This window comes from Tachypleus tridentatus, chromosome 4 (genome assembly GCF_004210375.1).
Source record: "Tachypleus tridentatus isolate NWPU-2018 chromosome 4, ASM421037v1, whole genome shotgun sequence".
NCBI lineage: Eukaryota > Metazoa > Arthropoda > Merostomata > Xiphosura > Limulidae > Tachypleus > Tachypleus tridentatus.
Window position 1 is genome coordinate 27,009,918 of NC_134828.1, and position 26,889 is coordinate 27,036,806.

The 26,889-nt window shown below is 35.3% G+C and overlaps 1 protein-coding gene across 1 annotated transcript in view; it reads right to left on the reverse strand.

Annotated features, from left to right (window-relative positions):
* LOC143248732 (uncharacterized) overlaps positions 1-22,792 on the reverse strand; it is a 40,937-nt gene extending 18,145 nt beyond the window's left edge. The window contains exons 1-10 of the mRNA XM_076497407.1: positions 22,387-22,792; positions 18,407-18,483; positions 12,713-12,982; positions 12,137-12,406; positions 10,391-10,663; positions 8,584-8,838; positions 7,873-8,151; positions 7,113-7,370; positions 3,035-3,210; positions 880-1,013 (exon numbers count right to left, since the gene is read on the reverse strand). Coding sequence (XP_076353522.1) covers positions 880-1,013; positions 3,035-3,210; positions 7,113-7,370; positions 7,873-8,151; positions 8,584-8,838; positions 10,391-10,663; positions 12,137-12,406; positions 12,713-12,982; positions 18,407-18,470 — 1,979 coding nt within the window. The 5' untranslated portion in view covers positions 18,471-18,483; positions 22,387-22,792. The remainder of the gene's footprint in view (positions 1-879; positions 1,014-3,034; positions 3,211-7,112; positions 7,371-7,872; positions 8,152-8,583; positions 8,839-10,390; positions 10,664-12,136; positions 12,407-12,712; positions 12,983-18,406; positions 18,484-22,386) is intronic.
* Positions 22,793-26,889: the final 4,097 nt, after the last annotated feature.

The following is a 26,889-nucleotide window of genomic DNA, read 5'->3' on the forward strand; positions in this document are numbered from 1 at the left end:
TATTCGTGAGTTATTTGCACTATCCGTCCTTAAATTAGAGAATGTTCAGTGACCGGATTCGAACTCTCGATCCGCAGATATTGTGAGTGCTCTGGCCACCAAGAAGGAAAGAAAACAATAAGCAGTAACAACTTTGCCAACACATTACCCCATTTGTGCAGCTTTTTGCTTAACAACAACCAAGTATAATCCAGGTAGAAGCTGACTCGCTAGTATATACAAAGTTGAGTCACTGTTATAAAAACTGACGCAGAACTGTTGAAGATGACACAGTTGTGAAAGTACGTATAAGGATGGCGAAGTGCATGTCATTCACGAAGCTAGATACATAACTTACGTAGGTTAACACAGGAAACAACCTCGTGTTGGGGAAAGAGGCCTGATTATGTGACGTTTTGTTTGTTTGTTCTTGAATTTCGCGCAAAGCTACTCGAGGGCTATCTGTGCTAGTCTCCCTAGTTTAGCAGTGTGAGACTAGGGGAAAGGCAGCTAGTCATCACCACCCACCGCTAACTCTTGGGCTACTCTTTTACCAACGAAAAGTGGGATTGATTGTTACATTATCACGCCCACACAGCTGAAAGGGCGAGTATGTTTGGTGTGACAGGGATTCAAACCCGTGACCTTCGGATTACGAGTCGAGTGCTTTAACCACCTGGCCATGCTGAGCCTGTGTAAGGTAGCAAGGAAAACAATTTCGTGTAGGGGAAAAGTGACTTGATCGTATGGACTAATAATTCGTTTAGTGAAAAAGAGGCCTGGACCTGTAGATTTGAAATCAGTCAGTTTCTGAAACAGTCCTTTAAGTTTAATAATAAAAAGTATAAATCAATACTCTATTCCAATCATTCAAGTCAAGTAAAATGAATATTTACTTACGTTACGTTGATCTGAGTTTCACCAGTTTTATTTCCCACGTCGTAAGAACACTGTACACCCACTGCTTTGTCCTGTGACGTCACTACGTAATCATTACTCTGTATGACTAAAACGTTGGAAAACTTTCCTTCTTCCTTTATAAAAGTAAAGAACACAAAAATAACGTGAGAAGCTTTCTCCAATAATTATGTTCACTGTAGAAATTTATATTTTACATATCTTTGGTTGCAGGCATATTTGAAAGTCACATGTTTACAAGACAACAGGGTTTTGTTTGTTTCTTTGCCACGTTCATGCAAGATATAATAATGTTACATGAGTACCAGAAACAGTTAGCTGTTGAACGTTCATACGAAATATAATGATGTCACTTGTGCACGAGACAGTAGTGACATTTGTTACATTCGAAGAAGATATGGTAACGTCACGTATACCAGACAACGGTGAGTTTTGGCATATTCGTACAATATATAATATAATACGTGTACCAGATAACTGTAAGTTTGGTACCTTTATGGTTTAGGACCAATATCATTTTGCAGAACTTTATGAAATTCGTAAAGTAAGAACAGTGAGTGTGACAACAATATCAACACATGTTATTTGGAGAACAAAAGCATTAGAATTATTGTGTTTCATTCACTTGATAAGTTTGATGAAACAAAGTTTATTTTCCAGGGCTAAATGTAAAAGGTTTTGAGCGATGGAACTACACAGAAAGTGGTGTATTTTAGTGTTGGAGTTTATGTGGTAAAAACGTGAATAGTTAATTGTGATGATCTTTACTTATGTGAAGCTAGTTTTCTGGTGGGATTTTGTCTCTCATTGTTAAGTTTGGACAAACGACATACCACATCCCTGATTAAAAATTTGTTATGTACAATTAAGGGCAATATGAAACAAATATTTAATCTAACCTGATGTTTATCACAAAAAAACAACACCCGTGACTATGCTTTCAGCAAAATCGGGTGAAACACTGTTGACATTATAGGATTGCAGAATTGATTTGGAATTGTTAACCAAGCTAGGGTTAATACTGTTGACGTACCTATGTCCCCCGGTGGGACAACGACAAGTCCACGAATTTATAACGCTAAAATTCGGGTTTCGATTTATCTCGGTGAACACACGACAGCCAAAGGTGGCTTTGCTCTGAAACAAATAAACCCATATCTTTTTTTTTTATTATTTTGCATAAATCTAAAGCAGTTAGTTAAATAATGAAAAATATATTTTAAATTAGTGTTTGAAATCTTATTTCAACATTTTATTATTAAAATAATGCTTAATAAGAAACTCGCAAAGCGTCAGAAATCATTAATAATAATAATATATACCTGTTATACTACAAATCACGTTTTTATAATTAATTTTCATGAGTTATTAGCCCAAAACTCCATCTAATAAACTATCATGTATGCGATCTAAACTGCAACCAACTTTTCAACACCAAAAGACAAAGAATAATATACTCTATTCATTTTCATTAAAGGCATTCAACCATCGCTACCCGCAGTTAGGCTTCTGGTATTGGTTCATCTTTCACCACATAATGATATATATATATATATATCATAAGTAGGTGCGGAAATGAACTTAAAATAGTTTGAGAAACAATGATTGTATTATCGCTTTCTCATCATAATTATATGAAAGTCTCTGTAAAATAAGGTTAGAAGAAATATAACCATCAGAGGAATGACTTCGTTAGGCTCTCATTAGGCCTAATGTTCTATTCGTGCACTCATGAGAACGTGAATATTTTAATAACGAGCAACTTTCTACTGATCACGACCAGCAATGCTTAAAGTTAATACCCTTTACCATCTTAACATTCCCCATATAATTTTGCCCTAAATCATGGATTAAGCTTAATTGAACTACTGGGTACGGATGTAAGTAATCTGGCACAACTGAGGTTATATTTGAATTTTTTTAGGTCTGGGCTTTCTTCAGCTACTTATTTTAATCACCTAAGGTCTATAGGCTTGAAAATAAACAAAATATAATTTCTATTGAATGACTGGTGCTTTTTTGTTGTAGGACTTTTTATATAAAACATACATCACTGACAGTTCGACAGTTGGATCCAACCATTAGGATCTGTAGGTTATACTCTAAGTTGTGGTCCACATTTGTATATAAAACATACCTCATTAACAGTTCCACAATCGGATCCAGCCAGAAGAATCGGTAAGGTAAACACTAAGCTCTGGCTCACATCAAGAACACAAGATTTGGGTTTTTCTTTAGCGTAGATCTTTCCATTAAAAAATGAATTTGTTACAACCTTGACTTTCATCATGTTCGGCTCACAGTTGACAAACACTAAAAGAGAAAAACGATTGAATAGTCTCGTGATTTTCATCATGGTTTCACGAGATCACATTTACTGTAAATACAGCGATAAACTTTCACAACCCATTTGCATCTCGTCACTATATTACATACGCCCCACAAACCCACTTGCATCTCGTCACTATATTACGTCAGCCCCATACACTCCACTTGCGTCTCGTCACTATACGAGGGCTGTTCAAAAAATACGCGGACTGTTTGAATTGCGCGGCTCCAGTTGGTTCCAGGGAATCCGCTTGGTGTCGCTAGGTTCGCACAGATCAGCTGATTACGACGCCATTTTCCGATTGCAGATATCTTCATTTGTGTATTAGCTACGCGGTTTTAAATGAAGTGCGATTTTTTCGTTTGGCGGATTTCAGAATGAATGGCCTGAAGAAGCAACGACTTGCTGTGAAATTTTGTGTTAATCTTGGTAAATCTGCGACTGAAACTTTTGCTATGCTTAACACGGCTTACGGTGATGTTGCTATGAAGCGTACGGCATGTTTCAAGTGGCATGAACGTTTTAAGGCTGGTCGACAATCCATTGAAGATGATGAGCGTCCTGGACGTCCTTCCACGTCAACTGACGACCCACACGTCGACAAAATCAACACCCTGATGCGGACAAATCGACGTCTGACTGTCAGGGAGCTTGCTGAAGAGTGTGGGATATCAGTTGGATCTTGTTACGAGATGTTGACCGAAAAATTGAAGATGCACCGCGTTGCTGCGAAATTCAGCCCTCAGAACTTGTAAGTTTTTGGCCAAACACTCGATCACTGTTCTTCCCCACCCTCCCTACTCACCTGACCTTGCTCATTGCGATTTTTTCGTTGTTCCCCAAACTCAAAAGACCCTTGAAAGGAAGAAGGTTTGAGACGATTCCCGAGATTAAGGCAAATGCGACGAAGGAGCTGGAGGACATTACAAAAGAAGCGTACGAGGACTGTTTCAACAAGTGGAAACACCGTTGGGATAAGTGTGTGCGTTGGAGAGTACTTTGAAGGGGTCCCAGACCTGTAACTTCCAAATGAAGTACATTTTGTTTTATGACGTCAGTCCGCGTATTTTTTTAACAGACCTCGTATTACGTCAGCCCCATACACTCCATATGCATATCGTCATTATATTACATCAGTCCCATACACTCCACCTGCATCTCGTCACTACATTACGTCAGCCCCATAAACCCACTTGCATCTCGTCACTATATTATGTCACCCCATATACTCCACCTGCATCTCGTCACTATATTACGTCACCCCATATACTCCACCTGCATCTCGTCACTATATTACGTCACCCCATATACTCCACCTGCATCTCGTCATTATATTACATCAACCCCATATACTCTACTTGCATCTCGTCATTATATTACGTCAACCCCATACACTTCACCTGCGTCTCGTCACTATATTACGTCAACCCCATACACTCCACTTGCGTCTTGTCACTATATTACGTCAGCCCCATAAACCCACTTGCATCTCGTCACTATATTACGTCACCCCCATATACTCCACCTGCATCTCGTCACTATATTACGTCAGCCCCATACACTCCACATCCATTTCGTTATAACCTTCGTTCAGTACATTTATCATTAATATTAGGTTTTACACCATATATACCTAGATCACTTTGCTGGAAATAAATGTATTGTTTTAAGCTATATTTTTAAAGTTCTAATTTAAGTGTTACTAGATGGAATTGCGGGTCTTTGTGATAACTTTCCTGTGAAAAGGGTTAGTAAATTAGGCCTAAAATACTGAAACTTTGAAAGTTTCTAACATATTATAAAGTATATATACATACTAGATAGTAAATGTAGTGTGTATTTTTCCAGAATATATAGAGTGAATCAACCAACGTGTAAGCTGTCATGGTTATCTTCGCAGTTCAGTTGATTTGATTTTACATTATTCCTGTACCGAGCGAGAGATTTGAATGTCTTTATAACGTAGGCTTACAATAACTTATTAGAGTGTGAAAGTGTTCAATTTGTAGAAACATTTATTATTGTTATGTGGATTGGACTTTGAATTATATTCACTAAATAATTTAAAATAACTCTCCATTGATAAAAGTGACCTCATAACAGTATAAACGTCTTTAAGCTGTTTCGAGTATTTCATCTTAAACAGTAACAATACAAAAACCTAGACATTAATAGTTATCTAAGTTTGTTATCACAGCCATCGTCTTCTCACGCTAAAAATAAACAGTTTTATAAACGTTTTTCTTAATTTCAAAAAAACAAATAAAAACTTTGCTTGAACACAAGAGGACAATGATACTTAAAAAAATTAATACATTTATGGTCGTGAGAGTACAATTCAATAACTGCGGCCTCTCTTGAGCACTTATAGTACTATATTCTTTTATAGATTAATTATATAAGAAATAATCTCGTCACGTTCAATTGCTCTGACATTTTATCCCAGTTCTCTTACATAAGAGAGAAGAAAACTCTTTGACAAAAATACATTAATTGCGTCATGCATTCCGAGAAAGTTCCTCAGACGAATTTCAATACATTGACCTTAGCAGGTGATGTTCATTGTGATATACGTGCTTCTTGAACGAGGAAGTTTGAGGTAGAGAGTATCGACTAAAGGACATCGGGGCTAGAGTCCTGACGCCCATGTGTGAAAACTGGTGTAACTGAAGAAGCTATTCGTCCAAATAGTCGAGTTAGGCCCAAATGATAAGAACTTATGTTTGTAAAGAGGAATGCAATATATATCAACAACACCGCATCTACTAAATCTACAGCCAACAAGGTTTTTCACTAAATACTAGGACTCATTGTACACAGAAAACACTTAAGGGGGTGGGTTAATAATTTCGATATTCCAAGATGAAACTGTTAACCAAAAGGGATTTGCGACATTGTATAAATAATATATATATCTGATCAGAATTCATCATAATGTGTCGCACAGTGATTACCTATTCAACGAACCGAATTAATTCATTATTTTCTTACTAAAATCAAGTGTTTTGTAGAAATTTTACAGAACAGTGGGCACTCGACGGAAACAAACAAAAACGTATCGAGAGGAAAATCTTTAACTAATCCAAGTAAAAAAACTAAAGCTAAGTCTAATTTTTATTTGAATACGTATTCTAGGAATACCTAGACGGAAATAAAACTGACGTCACAATTATTTAAGTAGCCTTCGTTCGTGGGTATCGGGTCTTAGGTCTTTGTTGGTCTGGGATGGTCAAGTTTCGGTCTAAACCCATTTCTCCCAGCATTATAATTAGAGTATAGTGTTAAAATCTGTTTGAATTTCGCGCAAAGCTACACGAGGGCTATTTATTATCTGCGTTAGCTGTTCTCAGTTTAGCATTGATAAACAAGAGGGAAAGCAGCTACTCAACACGGCCCACCACCAACTATTGGAATATTCTTTCACCAACAAATAATGCGATTGGTCTTCACATTATAGCACCCTCACGGCCGAAAGGGAGAGGATGTTAGATAACGGAAATTCGAACCCCCCATTCGAGAGTCGAGCGCCCTAACAACCAGTCCATTGTTGTGGTTATTTAATTTACAACTATTATTTATGAGTATAAAACATTTATCATGAAAAGATTAGTTTTAAGCTAAGATAAATAGGTACCCATGAAAGGAGAAAGTAGGCTTAGATTATTTTACCTGAGATTTGTTTTTATTCTCTATAAAATACTTTATTACTTTGTTATTCTTATAAATTAATGTGAAAAAAATAATTTAATTACAACGATTTTGTTTTCTGCGAATGCAGTCTTTTAAACTTAGGAATAGGAAACAACATTGTTAATATAATGCGGTAAAACTATACAGATAGTTTATTTCTTTAAACGAAAAACATAGTGGTAGCAATACTGCTTACCGTCAAAGCAGGTAGAAATTTCTACCAAATCGTTTGTACTAGATCTAGCAAAAGTGCCATCTGGTGGTGTTTGTAGAGTATGATGACTCATTGCACACGCGTGAGCCAGGGGATCATAAGAGAAAGTTCTGCATACAAATTCCTCATTGTGAAAACACTGCTGCTGGCATTCATCGATACTCATAGCAAACTTAATGTTATCCGCTACTAGCGCCATCTGTTGTCGGTGCACCTTTAAATTGCAGAAACCACGAGGTTCTAAGACGATAAAAAAGGGAGAAAAACAACAAAACAAACCAGATTAATGTTTTCATAGAATGAAAATTAATTATATAAAATAAAAATTCTATAATAAAGGTTTACTATACATGCAGGAAATTAACACCGAAGCAAATGAAATCTGAAACGTTTTATATTGGACTTCAACATTTGAGAACTCCAATGTTAAGGATTATTTAATAAAAGCGTGAATAAACTATGAGCAGTTTAATTATTTTCCAGTTTATTATAATCAGTGTTGCATTAGTTTTGATAATAAACCAATGAACATGAAACTGATTTTATGGAAATTCGTGAAGATCTCGATTTAACATATTTTAAAACAATATATTATTTGAAAATTTAAAATACCTTCCTTAACAATCCAAATCGCGCGAACAACGTAACTGTATTATAAAAAAAATAACTTCTTGGATAGTTTGATATTTTATTAATAGATTTTTTAAAACCATTCTGTTGTAATAACACACACAATTTTCACCTTTAATGCAATTATTTTCCAAGTAGTCAACCACAAATCGGGCGCTCGAGAGGGAAACGCCCTCCTCTGGCGAAGAGAACCTGTTATGGGGACTTATCCTACATTCGCTGAGCTGGTGGTTAAATTCCGCTGAACGGCACGCGAAGCTCCGACTCTGAAGACAGGCCACTTCACATTCTTCGCGAGTGTTCGCCTCCACCGTGACCTTCTGCTGGTCGGTATCGACTAGTTCCTTGCCCCGAACACGCTCAAAAGCCCAGTCTCTTCGGCAGCCATTGCCTGATGGATCCATTATCAGAGAAAAGAATACCAAGTTATTTAATATTTAAAAGTGTAGAAGCAGTAGCGCGAAATTAACGAGATAAAAACTCGCACTGTACGCAGACAATCCCAGGCTAATAATATATCGTTTTGCAAACAGGCGTAAGGGTTATGAAACAAGCTGATTCGACTCCTCAGATGAGGTATGGTACGTTAAAAAGACTTTAAATCACGCGCGTAAAATCAGCTATACACTTGACGTATGATAACTAAAAGTAATTACCAACCAGTGATCATGTCTCACAACAGAAAACTCAGACAATGACAAAGTTTATAATTTCGAATATTTGTTTGACGAATTTTACAAACATTTTAATAACATACGAATTTGAATTCACTACATGGTGAAGTTATTTTGTACGAAAAAAATGTTACCAAAAATTCACTAACCCGGTAAACAGATTTTCTCGAAGAAATAGAAATGTTTGTTTTCCTTTAAATTCTTTTCTGATTCTCTGTTCAAACCATCAGCATTAAAGTGGCACGTCCTCGTGCGGTAGTTAATATTAACAGAATGACACCTAATGTCGTTTCTACACATTTTGAGACACTGGTGAGGGGTAAGGTCTGTCGTTTTTTTATAAGGGTCAATCTCCAGGTAGACACCAGTGATCATCTCTAAATGGACATCGTCTTTTTCACAGGCTAGAATTTCAACAGACATTTTAACAGGAATAATGATACGAAGAAAAATATTATTTGTCAAAATAACACACAAAAACTATATACATGTTTAACACAACTAAAGGAGTGTAGCATGTTTAACAAAACTAAAGGTGTGTATCTATGTATGACAGCTACAGGTGTGCATCTCTGTTTAACAAAACTAAAGGTGTGTATCTATGTATGACAACTACAGGTGTGCATCTCTGTTTAACAAAACTAAAGGTGTGTATCTATGCATGACAGCTACAGGTGTGCATCTCTGTTTAACAAAACTAAAGGTGTGTATCTATGCATGACAGCTACAGGTGTGCATCTCTGTTTAACAAAACTCTATGCATGACAGCTACAGGTGTGTATCTCTGTATGTTTCTGTTTAACAAAACTAAAGGTGTGTATCTATGCATGACAGCTACAGGTGTGTATCTCTGTATGTTTCTGTTTAACAAAACTAAAGGTGTGTATCTATGCATGACAGCTACAGGTGTGTATCTCTGTTTAACAAAACTAAAGGTGTGTATCTATGTATGACAGCTACAGGTGTGCATCTCTGTTTAACAAAACTAAAGGTGTGTATCTATGCATGACAGCTACAGGTGTGCATCTCTGTTTAACAAAACTAAAGGTGTGTATCTATGTATGACAGCTACAGGTGTGCATCTCTGTTTAACAAAACTAAAGGTGTGTATCTATGTATGACTACAGTGCATCTCTGTTTAACAAAACTAAAGGTGTGTATCTATGCATGACAGCTACAGGTGTGTATCTCTGTATGTTTCTGTTTAACAAAACTAAAGGTGTGTATCTATGTATGACAGCTACAGGTTGCATCTCTGTTTAACAAAACTAAAGGTGTGTATCTATGCATGACAGCTACAGGTGTGTATCTCTGTATGTTTCTGTTTAACAAAACTAAAGGTGTGTATCTATGTATGACAGCTACAGGTGTGCATCTCTGTTTAACAAAACTAAAGGTGTGTATCTCTGTTTAACAAAACTAAAGGTGTGTATCTATGCATGACAGCTACAGGTGTGTATCTATGTATGTTTCTGTTTAACAAAACTGAAGTTGTGTATCTGTGATGACAAGTAAAGGTGTGTCTGATACAATTAAATGTGTGTTTTAAATCTATATATATAGGAGCAGATCCACGATTTTCGAGGGAGTTAATACTTTAATACCAGAGAGAACATTGTGAAGTGTTCGTTAACATTTGGGGTCTTTTCTTTTTTTATTTAGTTTAGATTCCAAAATATTTAACCAAAGATAGTGCTGTGAATGAAATAGGACTAAGTTATCTTATCTAAGTTTCATCTTCTAACCAAGAGATCTTTCTTTATTATTATATATATCAAAACAAACGTAGGTGGTTTTAGGGACTTAATAACTTATAAGACTATAAATGATACTATAGGAGGTAACTTATTTTAAAACTGTTGTCAAGGTTTGTGAAACAGAAGTGTTTAAGACATAGATACGATGAATTAATGTTTCTCTGTTTAGGTGAAATTGATGAAGTTGTTACATACTGACCAGCTAGGTTCCGAGCAAGCTCATAATAGTTAATAGCTTGCGAAGGTTTGAAACTTCCAGGGTTTTGAAGAAATCCTGCTCTGTTCTGATGCGTCAGACCGCAATATGGTCGCCCGCTTTTTCTTCCAAACAGAAAGGAACGGCAAGGAAACAAGTCGTTTCGAAGACACAAATTACCACATTCGCTCACAGTGAGTCCGTAATACTCTAGTAAACTGTGGGGATGCTCTACGTTGCCAAGCAACATAATCTCTGCAGCGTTAGAGTTCGTTGCTGCAAGATATAGAATATGAAGAAATCATAAAAACATTTCGCAAGACTTTTTATTGTACAATACTAGATTTATTAGTATGAAACTGGTTCAGTATTGTATGTTATTCTGTTTTACAACACACATAAAACACGACAGTTTGTCTTCTCTTCTTGGTTACTTTTACGACGAAGTTAGGACTAAGAAAGAAATAATGAATAGCCTCATCCGCGTTTAGTCGAATAACTTGAAAAAGATCAATCTAGAGAATAGTTAGAATATCCATCTTGTATTTTCGTTCTTTTTCGATAAAGAACAATTCCGATTTATTTTAATGTTTTATTCTTTTATTTAGGTGAGGAGATGCAAATTAACCTAAGGATAACCTATTAAAACTGTTATTGACCTATACAAACCTAGCTTAACATCAGTTCGGTTAAAATGGAAATTGGATTGATGGCGTCAGTAAGATTTCTTTAGGATTTATATTAACTTTGATTTTATAAAACATCCAACCACGCTGGTTTTCCCCTCAAAGTTTTCAGAGGAACAAGGCTGTGTGTGTTTATGACTAGGGCAAGTAGCAACTTGCACCTGCAGCCCTGGCAATGAAAAGGATAGTTTGTCGCACCAGGTGAATGCTCCAAGCTTTTATTTATTTGCCGCGAAAGCTAATACATTCTAAATAGGAAGTGAGCTGTCAACCGCTTCTACCGTATTTTTTGCTCGAAGCAATGTTTATTTATACATTTCTTACCATCAGGGTTAAATTCCCTTCACTCTACAAGCGAGTCTTCTGCGTGTCCCGTTAATTGGACTTATCATTACAATATACAAAGTTACTTCGAAAATAAGATACTTGATTCGATAACTAACTTGTTCATTAACTGAGACTGTTTAAACTACAACAACCAATGAAATGCATAGAAATCAGTCTCAGGGTGTAGCATTCCTTTATATCATCTGCTTTAACCTTTAAACGGCGGCCATAGTCAATTGATGATGCTACCTGAAACATTCCTGCTGTTGAAGGGTTAAAGGTTGAGCATCGTTTGTTTTTCTTAAAGGTCTGTATTATTTGACTTAAAACTCGAATATTGTCTGTCTTGAAGGTCGGATATATTTGTCTTATAGATTACGTATTGCTTACCTATCTTAGAGGTCAAGTATCGTCTGCTATAAAGAGTGAGCTATAATTTTTTTTAAAGATCGAATATCGTCTGCTATAAAGGTCAAGTGGTGTCTGTTTCTAGTCTAGTATCATGCGTCTTAAACAACAATTATCACCAGTATGAAATATTAAGTAAGAACTTATTAAAATCAAAGGATCAGCTATTAGATCATTAGTTTAGTCATAATGAGCCAAAATTAATTGTCTTTTTTTTTGTCCCACGTTTCCTCTTATTGTGACAAAGGTACAAGAATTAATAACTCTTAGAAATTTATTTTGAAAACCATTTAACGATAGTACAGAAACATCAAGGCATCGCACATACCTGGCTTATAAGCACAAGTGTTATCGAAGTAACTAACCGATGATTTGTTAGATTTTCGGAAATTTTCATGTCGATTGAAGCGATCATAGCGACTGAGGCGACACTCAGCAGCGACGTCATCATATTCTAAAGACCTACAGACGAATTCCGTTTCCTCTAAACACTCTTCAATGCACTGTTCTCTGGAGATATTGAGAAACCGTTTGTCGTCATAGCCTATCAGTTCCATCCCTTGAATCAACTCAATTACGAACAGTCGCTCACACACTGCTATTTTTGTAGGACAGAAATATAAAAGAATTTTAATAAAAGTATATTAAAATTATATAATAAAATAAATATTTGAAAAGAATGGCTTTACAAAATGTGATCTTAAGAGTTATACCTTTTATAATCTAAAAAAATATATCGTAAAACACATATCATAATATTAAATACTAGAGTTAAAGAGTACATGGTTCGTTAAGTAAGATTTTAAAAAATCAACCAATGATTCAACAAAGTTTTTTAAGAACCAGACAAGCAGTTAGTTCATTTTTTTTTATAATCAAATCTCTTTATTACTATCATATATACCTCTCAGGCACATTTTCTCGAAGTAATAAACTCCAACTTCTGGTGACAAGTGTTCCTCTCGTATGACGTGATCTGTCGCCATAGTTACATCTAGTAAGTTGCAATGAGTATCGGATACGTTCTTCACGAATGTCACAGAGCGACACCTAGGGTCTTGTGAACATTTCCCAACACATTCGGTCAGGCTTTGTCCATGATACTGGACATAGGAAGTAGACTCCAGTTGCACATTCATAGCCAATAGGAAAGCTTCTGTACTTGGACATAGCTCTAAATGAATTGAAATTATTTGTTTCATCAGAATAGTTGTTAGACAACGCAGGTACTAATTAAACGAACAATTACTTTAAACGGCTGTTGTTGGGTATTAATTAAGCGAATGATTACTTTAAACGGTTGTTGTTGGGTATTAATTAAGCGAATGATTACTTTAAACGGCTGTTGTTGGGTATTAATTAAGCGAATGATTACTTTAAACGGCTATTATTGGGTACTAATTGAGCTAATAATTGCTTACGCGGCATTGTTGAGTACTAATTAAGCGAACAATTACTTATAATACTGTTATTAGGTACTAGTAAGATAAGCACTTATTTTAGCTAAAGAATGAAAAGATGCTAAAAAAGTGTTAAACACAGATCTATAACAATTGTTATTTGCAGCGTTGAGAGTAAAAGTTCTTTGTTAGACAGTTATTATAAACAAGTGTTAAATGTCAAAAAGGGTTACATAAAATCGTTGAAGGTTGAAAATGTATAGAGATTCTAAACTGTGTAGCTCGTCATATTGTTAGAATAAATATTGTTGAAGTGACTGTATAAAGAGTTGTAAAAACGGAAAATAACGAAATTATAGAAATTGGATTTTATAAATTAAAAGGATTCAGAAAAGTAACAAACATGAATTCGAAAAAATATAATTTTAATTCCATAATAGGCCTGGCATGGCATAGCGCGTTAAGGCGTGCGCTTCGTAATCTGAGGGTTGCGGGTTCGCGCCAAACATGCTCGCCCTCCCAGCCGTGGGGGCGTTATAATGTGACGGTCAATCCCACTTTTCGTTAGTAAAAGAGTAGCCCAAGAGTTGGCGGTGGGTGGTGATGACTAGCAGCCTTCCCTCTAGTCTTACACTGCTAAATTAGGGACGGCTAGCACAGATAGCCCTCGAGTAGCTTTGTGCGAAATTCCAAAACAAACAAACAAACAAACAATTCCATAATAATAATCAGTAACAAATATAAATTCGAAAAAAATAGAATTTTAATTCCATAATAATAATAATAATCATTAACAAATATAAATTCGAAAAAAATAGAATTTTAATTCCATAATAATAATAATCATTAACAAATATAAATTAAAAAAATAAAATTTTAATTGAATAATAATAACAACAAACAGTAACAAACATAAATTAAAAAAATAAAATTTTAATTGAATAATAAAAATAAACAGTAACAAACATAAATTAAAAATAAAATTTTAATTGAATAATAAAAATAAACAGTAACAAACATAAATTAAAAATAAAATTTTAATTGAATAATAAAAATAAACAGTAACAAACATAAATTAAAAAATAGAATTTTAATTTAATAATAATAATAATCAGTAACAAACATAAATTCGAAAAAAATAGAATTTTAATTTAATAATAATCAGTAACAAACATAAATTCGAAAAAAATAGAATTTTAATTTAATAATAATCAGTAACAAACATAAATTCGAAAAAAATAGAATTTTAATTTAATAATAATAATAATCAGTAACAAACATAAATTCGAAAAAAATAGAATTTTAATTTAATAATAATAATAATCAGTAACAAACATAAATTCGAAAAAAAATAGAATTTTAATTTAATAATAATAATATTAATAATTAGGGAAATATCATTTTCCAGTGTCAAGTTAACAGGAACAGAAAAAAAGATATTAAAGAAAGCTGTAATCGCTTGACATTAAAACGTTTATTAATTCCGTGTGGTGCGAAAAGATCTACTTTAAATATAAGGTTTATGTTCTAGGCTTTCGCGATCATAGTTGTTGTTCTAGAAGGGGGCATGTAACAAACCGAGTACACTCATGTCATCAGTTCTCTTGTGATCGGATAATTCAAGTGTTTGAGAACTGAGTGGTCGAGGGTGTCAGATGTTTACAGTAATATCCGTATAGTTCCCCAATATAGAACTGTATTCATCTAGTACAGCGAATACAATAAGTAATGAATTCTGACCTACAGGTGATTCGGTCTATTAGTGAAAGGTTAAGGTAGAGCAGGACAGAGTCAATAAGTTGGTTATATAATATCAGGTAATGTAAATAGTTCGTCCACACAGACGACTTCCGTTAAACGTTCGTGTGTGTGAAAACACTTCAGTCTGCAAGTTGGAATGTACTAGAAAGTCTTTGAAATTTCCCTCACGTTTGAAATAAATTAAGGGTAGACGTGGTGGTAAACATGTCGTTAAGTGGGTTGTTTCTTGTTAGTGTGTAAAGTTGTGTTGGGCTATTCTGCTAATCTGTCTGATTAAAAGATGGTATGTAAGGATTAAAAGAATTCTGTCGCTATGTGGTTTGTTATTAGAGTGGAGAAGTCAGCTTGTGATAGAGTGGATATGGCAAGTTTAACCTTTTTAATGATGTCATCGGGATAATTCTGATTTCTAAGATAACTGTTGCTTGTTTGGTTTCTTTTTAAATTTTGTACAAAACTATACGAGGAATTTCTGCGGTAGCCTTTACTAATTTAGCAGTGTAAGACTAGAGGGAAAGCAGCTAGTCATCACCACCCATCGCCAACTCTCAGGCTACTCATTTACCAACGAATAATGGGATTGACCGTCACATTATCGTCCCCGCGGCTGAAAAGGCGACCATATTTTGTGTGACGGGGAGGTAAAACCCGCGATCCTTAGATTACGAGTCAAGCGCCTTAACCATCTGGCCATATTGAGCACTCATTTTATATTATTATTAAGTTTGTTAACAAATATAAAAACAAAGTGAAGAAGATGGAAGAATATTTGATGTCAAATTAATATGCATCTTCATTCATCGTGATGTGTTGTGTGTGAAATCTACGTCTTTTAGTCTCAGAACTAAGTGTTGTGGTCTTTTTTCAACATATTACATCCGAAACTTCTCGTTTCAATGACCAGAAGTAGCCAGACATCATCATGATGTTCCGCATTCTCTGATACATCTTCTCCATTCAGCTGATGTACTCATGAAACCTTTCCCATTCTCCTTCGCTGACGGCACCAAGATATTCGTATTGACTGATTGACTGCTTAATATTAAGCTCAAACCTACACAATGTGCTATCTATACTCTGCCTACCACGGCGATCGAAACCCGGTTTCTAGTGGTGTAAGTCTATAAACATACCGCTGTGTCACGGGAGGGGCAAGCTTTTCAGGTAAATAGTTAATATCTGAATGTGAAAAATGAACTTTCAAGCTCATATATAACCCAACTTTGAATTTATCGGATAGGTTATTGACAATAGTTTCGTGAGTTGGGTTCTTGTTGTTTTCTAAAAAAATTGTCGTTAAATTTTTAAAGACAATTCCATGCTATTGTTTCAACTTTCCTCATTGTCATCTCGAACTGTAAATTTCCTAGTCTGAGGCCCCCATAAAACCCCTTCTTTAACTTTTGCTTCTGATAGAGCTGGAAATTGTCCACATAGATACGAATGAGTAATAGTAACAGATGCATATATTGTGAAGGAGAACACTTTTTAGACTTCCTTTGGATGAATTAATGTTGCCACTCGCTTGGGACATAGACTGCAGCTCTTAACGTTGGTATTAATTCTGCAATATTGTTGCAATAAACCGGTGAATCTTCTTACGAAAAGTATGGTATAAATTCTTTCTCATGAGTTCTGTAAAATGGTGTTCATGTAGAAAGTAAGTTCTGAACTCGAAGTCTGGACGCCAAAATCTCTGAAGACTCATCTGGAAGGTCCAAGTCTCTCACCAAATCATTAAGCTTACTTTGTATGAAAAGTCGTGGTTTACCAGACGTTTCAGATTGAAAACAACCCCTGTCATCATTTATATTGATCAGATTCAGAATCAGATTAAACTGTATCAAGAATCTCTGGTGTAGTAGGTACAAGTACATAAGGTCCGTGAACAAAAAGTCTTATAGCAGATTGAAAGTTCATATAAGAAATTTCCTTTTTGTTTCGAATGTTGCGTACGCGTTACATGAGCAAAAATAACAGTCATCTCCGTAGTTTCTAGACTACAGCCAGATCATTGGACTTCCAAAGAGCAAAGGCTTTTTCTTACCTTTAGTTCACAATCTCAATTCTTCATCACGAACGGTGCAAACTCTGTGCAGAGCCCATGATTTGTCTCAAAGTTTCCCAAAGTTTTATTCCAAAATACGCGTAATACGTATTTTGACGAATTCTGTAATGTTTTACCAATAATGTAACAGAATACGTTTTGTTGTCATAGTGATGAATAAATAACATTGAAAAATAATATCAAAGTGCACACACAAAGAAATACTATCAAGAAATTACACGGCATGCGGACTGTTAACGGTTTATATATGTGTGTGTGTTTCCTATAGCAAAACCACAGCGGGCTATCTGCTGTATCCATCGAGGGAAATCGAACCCCTGATTTTAGTGTCGTAAATCCGTAGACTTACCGCTGTCTCAACGGGGGACTAACCGTATATGTACTAGCGGTATGTTTCTCATGGATTCTAGAATGATCGATAAGACTGTCACGTCGCCACTGATCTAGAGAAATCTATAGCCAGTGGTTGTCAGCATTTTAAGCGTAACAAAATGTGATCAGATTTCAATGAATATCGAAAGTTAGTTTAAAGTGCTGTAAGCCTACAGACTTACTATTGCTGTTGAACAACGAAACTACTTCCTCTAACAATGTACAGTTTTGTTTGTTTTTTTTTTTCATTGGGGGTCATATTATTACAAGAATCTCAGTTAAGCCTAACTGTTGAATCTATACTTAATGAAGGATAGTTTTTTCCCCTTTTAAGATTCTATTTAATCTAAATCATATAACCTTTACAACGTACATAATAAAGTGGTTTATTGCATGGAAGGACACTTTTATCGGATTTCTTTACCTTATTTCAATGATTTTAGATACATTTAAAGTTTTAGGCTTGCGCATTTGATAATGTGATTTGTTTATTTTTAAATGTAGCTTTTATGAAAATATTTTTCATAAACTGTTATTTATATGTTATCTTTTATTTGTTAAAAACGAGTATACGCTGGAGAACTAAAAAGCATAAATTATATATATCTTATCGAAAATGAAAGCAATTGTCTATCTCCAGTTAATAAACATAATAATAAGTTTATTATGGCAAAATATCACACTTTACAAAAAGTGCTTGTTTCAAACATCTCAGTTTCGTTATTCTTGTGAAAATGTACTATATTATTTCATGAAATTATTTTTTTAGTAACCATAAAACTATTTTGAATATTATATTGATTAACTCGTGGAAGTAGTTTTAATTATAGATAAAACTTCAAGGTGAAAATACACGGGATATTTATCATTCTTATGTAGGTCAATGTGTCTTTATCTTAAATGATTAATAACAATAACAAGTTTTACAATATATACCCTTTTACTTAAATGTGTGTGTGTGTTATTTTAATAATTTGTTGAGAGAGTTTATTCTTACCTGAATCTATGGATCCAACACCACCCATACACCATACTAGGACTAATGACAAATAGTAAAGCATTGGTGTTCCTTGTCTGTAATATAAAACATACTTAAATTTATAATAAAGAAAAAAAAAAAAACACGATCAGGGCAATGGAAATCTGTACGTTAGAGCCAGTGTTTGTCGTACAGAGTAAACAGCTACTTGTATGTTACCCAGTGTTTGACGTACAGAGTAAACAGCTACTTGTATGTTACCCAGTGTTTGTCGTACATAGTAAACAGCTACCTGTATGTTAGCCAGTGTTTGTCGTACAGAGTAAACAGCTACTTGTATGTTAGCCAGTGTTTGTCGTACAGAGTAAACAGCTACCTGTATGTTACCCAGTGTTTGTCGTACAGAGTAAACAGCTACCTGTATGTTAGCCAGTGTTTGTCGTACAGAGTAAACAGCTACTTGTATGTTACCCAGTGTTTGACGTACAGAGTAAACAGCTACTTGTATGTTACCCAGTGTTTGTCGTACAGAGTAAACAGCTACTTGTATGTTACCCAGTGTTTGACGTACAGAGTAAACAGCTACTTGTATGTTACCCAGTGTTTGTCGTACGGAGTAAACAGCTACTTGTATGTTACCCAGTGTTTGACGTACAGAGTAAACAGCTACTTGTATGTTACCCAGTGTTTGACGTACAGAGTAAACAGCTACTTGTATGTTACCCAGTGTTTGACGTACAGAGTAAACAGCTACTTGTATGTTACCCAGTGTTTGTCGTACATAGTAAACAGCTACCTGTATGTTAGCCAGTGTTTGTCGTACGGAGTAAACAGCTACTTGTATGTTAGCCAGTGTTTGTCGTACAGAGTAAACAGCTACCTGTATGTTAGCCAGTGTTTGTCGTACAGAGTAAACAGCTACCTGCATGTTAGCCAGTGTTTGTCGTACAGAGTAAACAGCTACTTGTATGTTAGCCAGTGTTTGTCGTACAGAGTAAACAGCTACTTGTATGTTACCCAGTGTTTGTCGTGTACGGAGTAAACAGCTACTTGTATGTTAGCCAGTGTTTGTCGTACAGAGTAAACAGCTACTTGTATGTTAGCCAGTGTTTGTCGTACAGAGTAAACAGCTACCTGCATGTTAGCCAGTGTTTGTCGTACAGAGTAAACAGCTACTTGTATGTTACCCAGTGTTGGTCGTACAGAGTAAACAGCTAATCGAACCAGGTATAAATAATAATATAAACAACATTCAATTCATGTTGTCTTTCAACAACTAAAACTGGAGTTCATCTAATGCCATTATCACTCATAAATCAAAACGCATCGCTTTATTAGATTTATAATAATAACAGATAAATTTACACTGATCACTTTATTATACAGGTTTTTTTAAAGACGTTATTCTTTAGGCACAAGCGACAATTTTAATGTTGTTCACGTAGCAGGTTCCTGAAAACACTTTTTGGTTTCATTTAGTTTAAGGTCGTTGTGCCTGAAAACACTTGATACTGGTTATACTTAGTTTAACGTCCCGGTGCCTGAAAATACTTGGCACTGATTATTTTCAGAGCTGACGTCCTCGTGCCTGAAAGCACTACGCATTAGCTATATTCAGTTTAAGGTCTTTCCTTGTCTAAAACACTTAGCATTACATATATTTAATTTAAAGTCGTATCAACTGTAAACACTTGTCACTGATTATATCCAGTTTTACGTCTTGGTGCCTCAACACACTTGGCACTGGTTTTATTTAGTTTCACAACCTCTTGCCAAGAGGTGATTGTCGTTGTCTACTTCATTCAGTTTGAAGTCAGTTGAAACAACTTATACTCAGCTTACAGCTTGGTAAATAAGTTAAAAACAATTGGCAGAAATTCAGGAGACCTCGGAATGAAGAGATTTACAAGGTTACCAAGGTTTTCTTGTACCGGAGGTCATTTTCCTACAACAGCAACATATATTAAAAGTTATTTGTAAACGTTCACCCTGAAAAATAGATTCAGCATTGGATGTTTCAACCACTGTTTCATCCTCTGGGTATTCTATAAGTCACTCCCTAACTACCTTACAAATCATTTGTAAAGGTTATCATTCAGAATAATGGAGTGAACATGGGAATACTCCACCAATTTAACTCTCTCTACAAACCAGTCCTTAATTACTTCCAAAATCAAATGTAAAGATTATCGTTGAGAAACGGGTTAAACATGGGAATACTCCACCAATTTATCACTCTCTGCAGGTCAGTTGGAAATATTTTACCTAAATAATGAGCTGAGCATGCGATTAGTCCAACATTTTACTATTCTCTATAAACCAGCTTTTAACTATCTCAAAGATTGGTTTTAAAGTCCCCCCAACACACACATATTAGTGTGACGTCATTGACGTACAGACTACACTTAAAAGTTCTAGTGTTTCAGCTTCCAAGTACTTTATTTACATGGTTCAAGGACAAGAAACGGGTGCTTGAACCAACTCTCTGAACCAGATGTCTAAGTTGAACGAAACGTGCCTCCTGAAAGATGTCTTTTTAAATGTCATTCTGCCATTTTACATTTATCTTTTCAAGTTTAATGCGTCCCCACATGTAAAAAACGACACACTTGAGGGCGTTAAACCAGAATACTTTGGTTTTCAAAACCAGTTTTCATGCTCTTGAGGACGTATGTTCTTTGGTGAACAAAAAGCAACTGGAAACAATCATGTTTAGTGCATAATTTAATGAAAAACCTTTTTAAAAATTGCTTTATCAAATGACACATAAACTCACAAAATTTCTGCCAAATATTATAATAGATGCCACTTTACATTAAGTTTGTAATTCTTCTCTACTTGTTAGCTTACAGTGTTCCATGTGAAATCATCACTAGTGGAACTGAATACATATATTATGGTTTGAGTCACATGATTTCATTGGCCTTTATTTTATTGTTATTAATGGGAAAGCAAAGAGTAGCAATTGCGTTATTAACAACAAACAAACTTAAATTATTGTTTTTAGATGTAATATGCAAAAATGTATGTTTATAGTTTCAGTATTTAACTGGTTTCTTTAGAAGACAATGTATAGCGTAGTATATGGACGATGTAAAAAACGGGTTAAGATATACCATCTAAGTACAGGTTGTAATGACGGGTTAACGTATATCATTAAACGTGTAGGCTTAATGAACTGGTTAAGATATACCATCTAAGTACAGGTTGTAATGACGGGTTAACGTATATCATTAAACGTGTAGGCTTAATGAACTGGTTAAGATATACCACCTAAATTGCAGATTGTAATGACGGGTTAGTATATATTATTAAACATGTAGGCTTTATGGACTGGTTTGATATACAACCTAAAGTACAGATTGTAATGACGAGTTAACGTATATCGTTAACACGCAGGCTTAATGAACTGGTTAAGATATACCACCTAAAGAGCAGATTGTAATGAGGGGTTAGTATACATTAAACATGTGAGCCTTATGAACTGGTTAAGGTGTACTATCTAAAATACAAGTTGTAATAACGAGTTAGAATATGTCATTCAATGTGTAGGTTTGATAAACTGATTAAGATATATCACGTAAAGTACAGGTCGTAATGACGGGATAGGATATATCATTAAACATGAGACTTTATGAACTGGTCAAGATATACCGCCTAAGGTACGAGTTAGTAAATGAGAAAATATATCTTTAAGATATACCACTAAATGAAGACGGTGAGAAGCGGTCTGAAGGTTTATTCACACCAAACGAAAAGGAAACTTGTTGCTTCTAATAAGGTGGTTTTTTTTTTATAGATAATTTATGTACGTAATCATCAATATGCCATCAACCACGTGGCATGGTATTTCAACCATAACTTATCCAGACCTTGGTTAAAAAACAACCTCGTTTAAAAATTACCTGTAGAACTTAATAACATAATTTTCATGTAACTAAGGTAATACGTTTCATTACTAATATTTTACAAGATTAAGAATAAATTATAGAGCTCACCTGAGATTCTGGTACTTTAACAGTGATATCAGACCAGCTACTTTCGCCAAATTCTTGTGTTCACTGTAATTTTTTGTTTGTTTGTTGTTTTTCTTCTTGTAGTCACTTTTCCCCTAAATTAAATATATATTTTTTTTAAAGTTTGATTAAAGAAGAAAAGCCAACTTCTTCCTCTCTAATTTAGGTTGTTAATATTTAAAAAAAAACAAAAACAACGAGGCTTAATGTAAGCACAAGTTACTTTACGTGATCGTTTCCTGTTGTGGCTTGCTGATAAAACAGAAATTTCACGGTGAAGGTAGCATCAGTGGTACTCTGTTAGGTTGAACCTGCATTTGCTAGAGACGTCTTTTAGTGCGCCACCATGCGGCCACTCTTTCGCCAAGTGAGGTGGCACCGCCAGAGGCATCCGTGCGTGAATGTTCATGTCTTAGTCAACTTTCCCTTTCCTAAGAAGGCCATGAACTTTGAGAGACAGAGAGACCAGTCTCAAGGTCTCAGACACTAGTGATTGTTTCTTTATCGCCAGCTTCAAGTAACAGGCTATCTGTGCTCGTGAGGTTCTCGTTCTGATGTGACAAAAATACCATGTTTTTACTTAACACTATTCGAAATGTTTTACTATGAATGGATTTGTTCATGTTATTTCATTTGGTCCCACATGTAACAGCCCTCGAGCAGAATTCCACAAACTTGTAACACCGCATCTTCAAGTTCAGGCTGTGAACAGTATCGTTTTTCTCAACTAGAACGGAAACATTTTAGAAATCTTTCATTGGATAGTTGGAAAAAAATAAATAAAAGTTTTAATTTTTAGTATATTTTCAGCATACTACTACATCGTGTTAACTCTAAATCACTTTCACACCATCAAGGGTAATTTAAGAATGAACAGTATTCTTCTCAAAGGTTAATGTTTCTCAATATCACCTATAAAAGCCCTTATATTATTTTCTAAAAGTTCTCAGGTAAGAAAGCGGTTAAGTTTACGGACTTACAACGCTAAAAGTCTGGGGTATGGTTCCTTGCGGTGGACACGAAAGAGGATCCAATGTGGCTTTGTTTTAAAACAAACTTTATGAAAGAAAAGATTGAAGCTGTGATTGAAATTTACGAGTTTTACGTGTTTTAAAGAGATATAGTTAACAAGATTGAATACACTTTTTTTAGGAAACGTAACGTACCTTTATTCAGTTTTATGTCTTAGGTTTCGTTCTGTAATAGTTACTTATCACTCACTTATCAGACGAGCTCCCCCTGCCAACAATGGCATTATATGAGCATTCACAGGGTTGAGTACATTGTTTTAAAACAATTATGAATATGCAAATCACGTGATAATCATAGCCATTGGTAAGTTACAATGGAACGGAATGTATCACAATTACATTTTGACATTGCGTGGCTTTTCGTAAAAAGTGTGATACTACACAAAAGTGACCACTTTTGGCGAGGGTATGTAACAACCATTTCCGACGTAAAATATTCAGACTCTCAAATCGTAAAGACGTGTTCAGATTACTGGTTTATAATTTCTAAGACCGAAATATCCCTCATTCGAAAACAAAGGAATATGGATAAGCTTCGGACAAGATAGCCATCCAGAAAGAGATATACAAAAAGTTGTACTCCAGCCGTTATAAGCAAAGTGCATTGTCCTGTAATAGATGAAAATCCACGAACATAAAGGTCAGTAGCAAAAGCCGTCCTGCCCTAAGGAACAGTTCGTAACATAATCTAGAATGATCCCCATTCGAAAAAATGATACAACTCACATGTATTCAAGTGCTTTCATGAAATTCCGTTCAACCGTGATATACCTCAAGAAGCTGGAGAATGAAATGGGTACCCATGTTATTCCAGATCAAAATATACCTGTCATTTCACCGAATGTAGCACCTATAGATTTCTGTGAGATCAGACTGTTCAAACCAACATTAGAAAGCCATCTCTTAACATTAAACGGATCATGGAAAGCAACAAAAACAAACTATGTGACCTGGACATGACAGACTTAATGTTCATATCTGTTTATTCTAAGGGTGTAATGCCTCACAGCTGTCACTACATTCAAATATCTTTAATTTTATTGGTTACAAATAAATAAATATTTAATAAATAATTAAGTTTGGTTTGTTTTTTAATTTCACGCAAAGCTACACGAGAGCTATCTGCGCTAGCCGTCCCTAATTTAGCTACTGCTAGAGGGAAGGCAGATACTCATCACTACCCACCGCCAACTCTTGGGCTACTCTTTTACCAACGAAAAGTGGGACTGACCGTCACATTATAACGCCCCCACGGCTGAAAGGACGAGCATGTTTGGTGTAACCGGGATTTGAACTCGCGACCCTCAGATTACAAGTTGAACGCCTTAACCCACCTGGACATGCCGGGCCCCACAGATTTTAAATATATTCTTGTGGTTAAACATGGTTATTCTTTCATCAAGGAAGACGTGTTATTTGAGAACTAGTTTAAAAAATCAAACGGAATTCAAGAAATATTAGGCAAGCAAGAGTTCTTCCTTAGCAAGGCCAGCTGATGAAGATTGATTTATCATCTAAATTAAAGCAAGGTTTATTTCAGAACTTTTCGGAAGTCAAACGAGGTTATCTGTGCATAGTTGTCTCCAACTTTGGACTGAGAGGCTACAAAGAAAACAACAAGTCAGCAGTCCACAATCCAGCTCTTAGGCTACTATTTTCTGATCGAATACTAAGACTTGAGCGTTGCCCCATTATAATGCCCCAAAGTGCGAAGCGTTTATGCTGTATCGAGTCGCTAACCACGAATCCTTGGATTTACAGTCTGGGCACACTGGCCATTTGGTCACGACCGGCCTATGAAGTTAAAAAAAAAAAAAAAAACATTTAAACTAAAGGATAACTAGTGGTGGAGTTTGAAGTTTATTGCTAAAGGAAAAGATATACCCACGCACTACGTGTGTGTGTGTGTGTGTGCGCTTATCACGGATATCGAAAAAAAATATTCTGTTTATACCTTAAAATCAAGTATTTATGGAATTTTTGTTTGTTGCATTTCGCGCACAACCGCTTTTGGGTTATCTGCGCTATTCATCTCCAATTTAGAAGTGACGGTCTGGATAGAAGGCAGACATTCAACACCAACCGCCGCCATCCTCTGAACTACTTTAATCGAACAGTAGAATTAAGCGATACATTGTAACGCTCCCACGACTGAAACAACGAGAATCTTTTATGATGGAATTCGAACCCGCGACCTCCAGTGGTGTGTGAAGCGTCCTAGTTCCCAGGCCTTCCCTTGTAAGAAAAAAAAACCATAACGCTTTTGTACGATCAAAACGTGATTATTAAACGAAGTTCATTTACATTTTGCAGTTCTGAAGCGATAAATGTAAAAATATAGAGTAACCGTGGCCGTGTGCATGATTTGGATAAAGTGGTGATAAAATTATAATTAGAAACAGTAAGTTCCCTCAACTGTGCTTTAATAAATCTTGTATTAGAGACGACTGATACGGATCATCGGATACTCCTTTGTTCTTACACTTCACTACGCTAAATATATGTGAATAACTACGCATAAATTACTCAGAATTTGATATAAAATTTCATGTATACGATGCATATTTTTCTACGACTCAAAAACATTTTTGTGCTGCTCTCCACGAATGTTTTCGAAATTAAAAAAGACTGATATTAAATACGTCTTTTAACGTAAGGTCATTTAAATGTCATTTCGCTTTATACCTCTCTAACACCAATAAACATTTGATCATTAAATAATTTCTTTTCTTTTAAATCAATTTAAGTAATTATTCAATGGCAAATAGCCGGAGTTCTAAATGTAACATATCGTTTTCATTCGTTATTTCGATCTTTATGGAGTACCATACCTTGCTTTGTGTCATGATTAAGAATCCAGTATCCGCTGCAATAAACATTCCTAACTTAAGCCTTTTCTTCTTCTTTATTGTAATAACAAAATAAAAAAAAGAAGAGAGAAGTATTGGAGGTCATTGTCAGGGGACTAGGAGGTTCTTGACTTTTGACGTGCCCAACTTTTCTGTAAAGCTGGGTAAGGAAAATCCGGCTGGTTACGCGCTCGCATTTGGTTGGGTGCTTAGCGAAGAATTTTGATGAGCGAAAGAAACGGCTAGTCAGTCCGGTTGATGAGCTATCTCATCGAGGTAATAAAATATTTTAAACGCGCCTCGACCGAAATTGTATTCTGACAATAATCACGAAATTTATGGAACTATACAAGATGAATATCACTATTAATATTACTACCACACACACACACACACACACACAAATTATAACAGGAGATATAAATCCAAATAACGAATTACTCCAGTAAGTTAAATTACACGACGTACCTAAGCCTATTAAACATAACTAAGGAAGTTATTAAGCCTATTAGTGTACTGTTACTAGTTGTTAGTAAGTTTGTGGAATTGTACAGTTACCGACACACTACACAATCAAGACAAAAATCTATATCCGTAATGTTGTG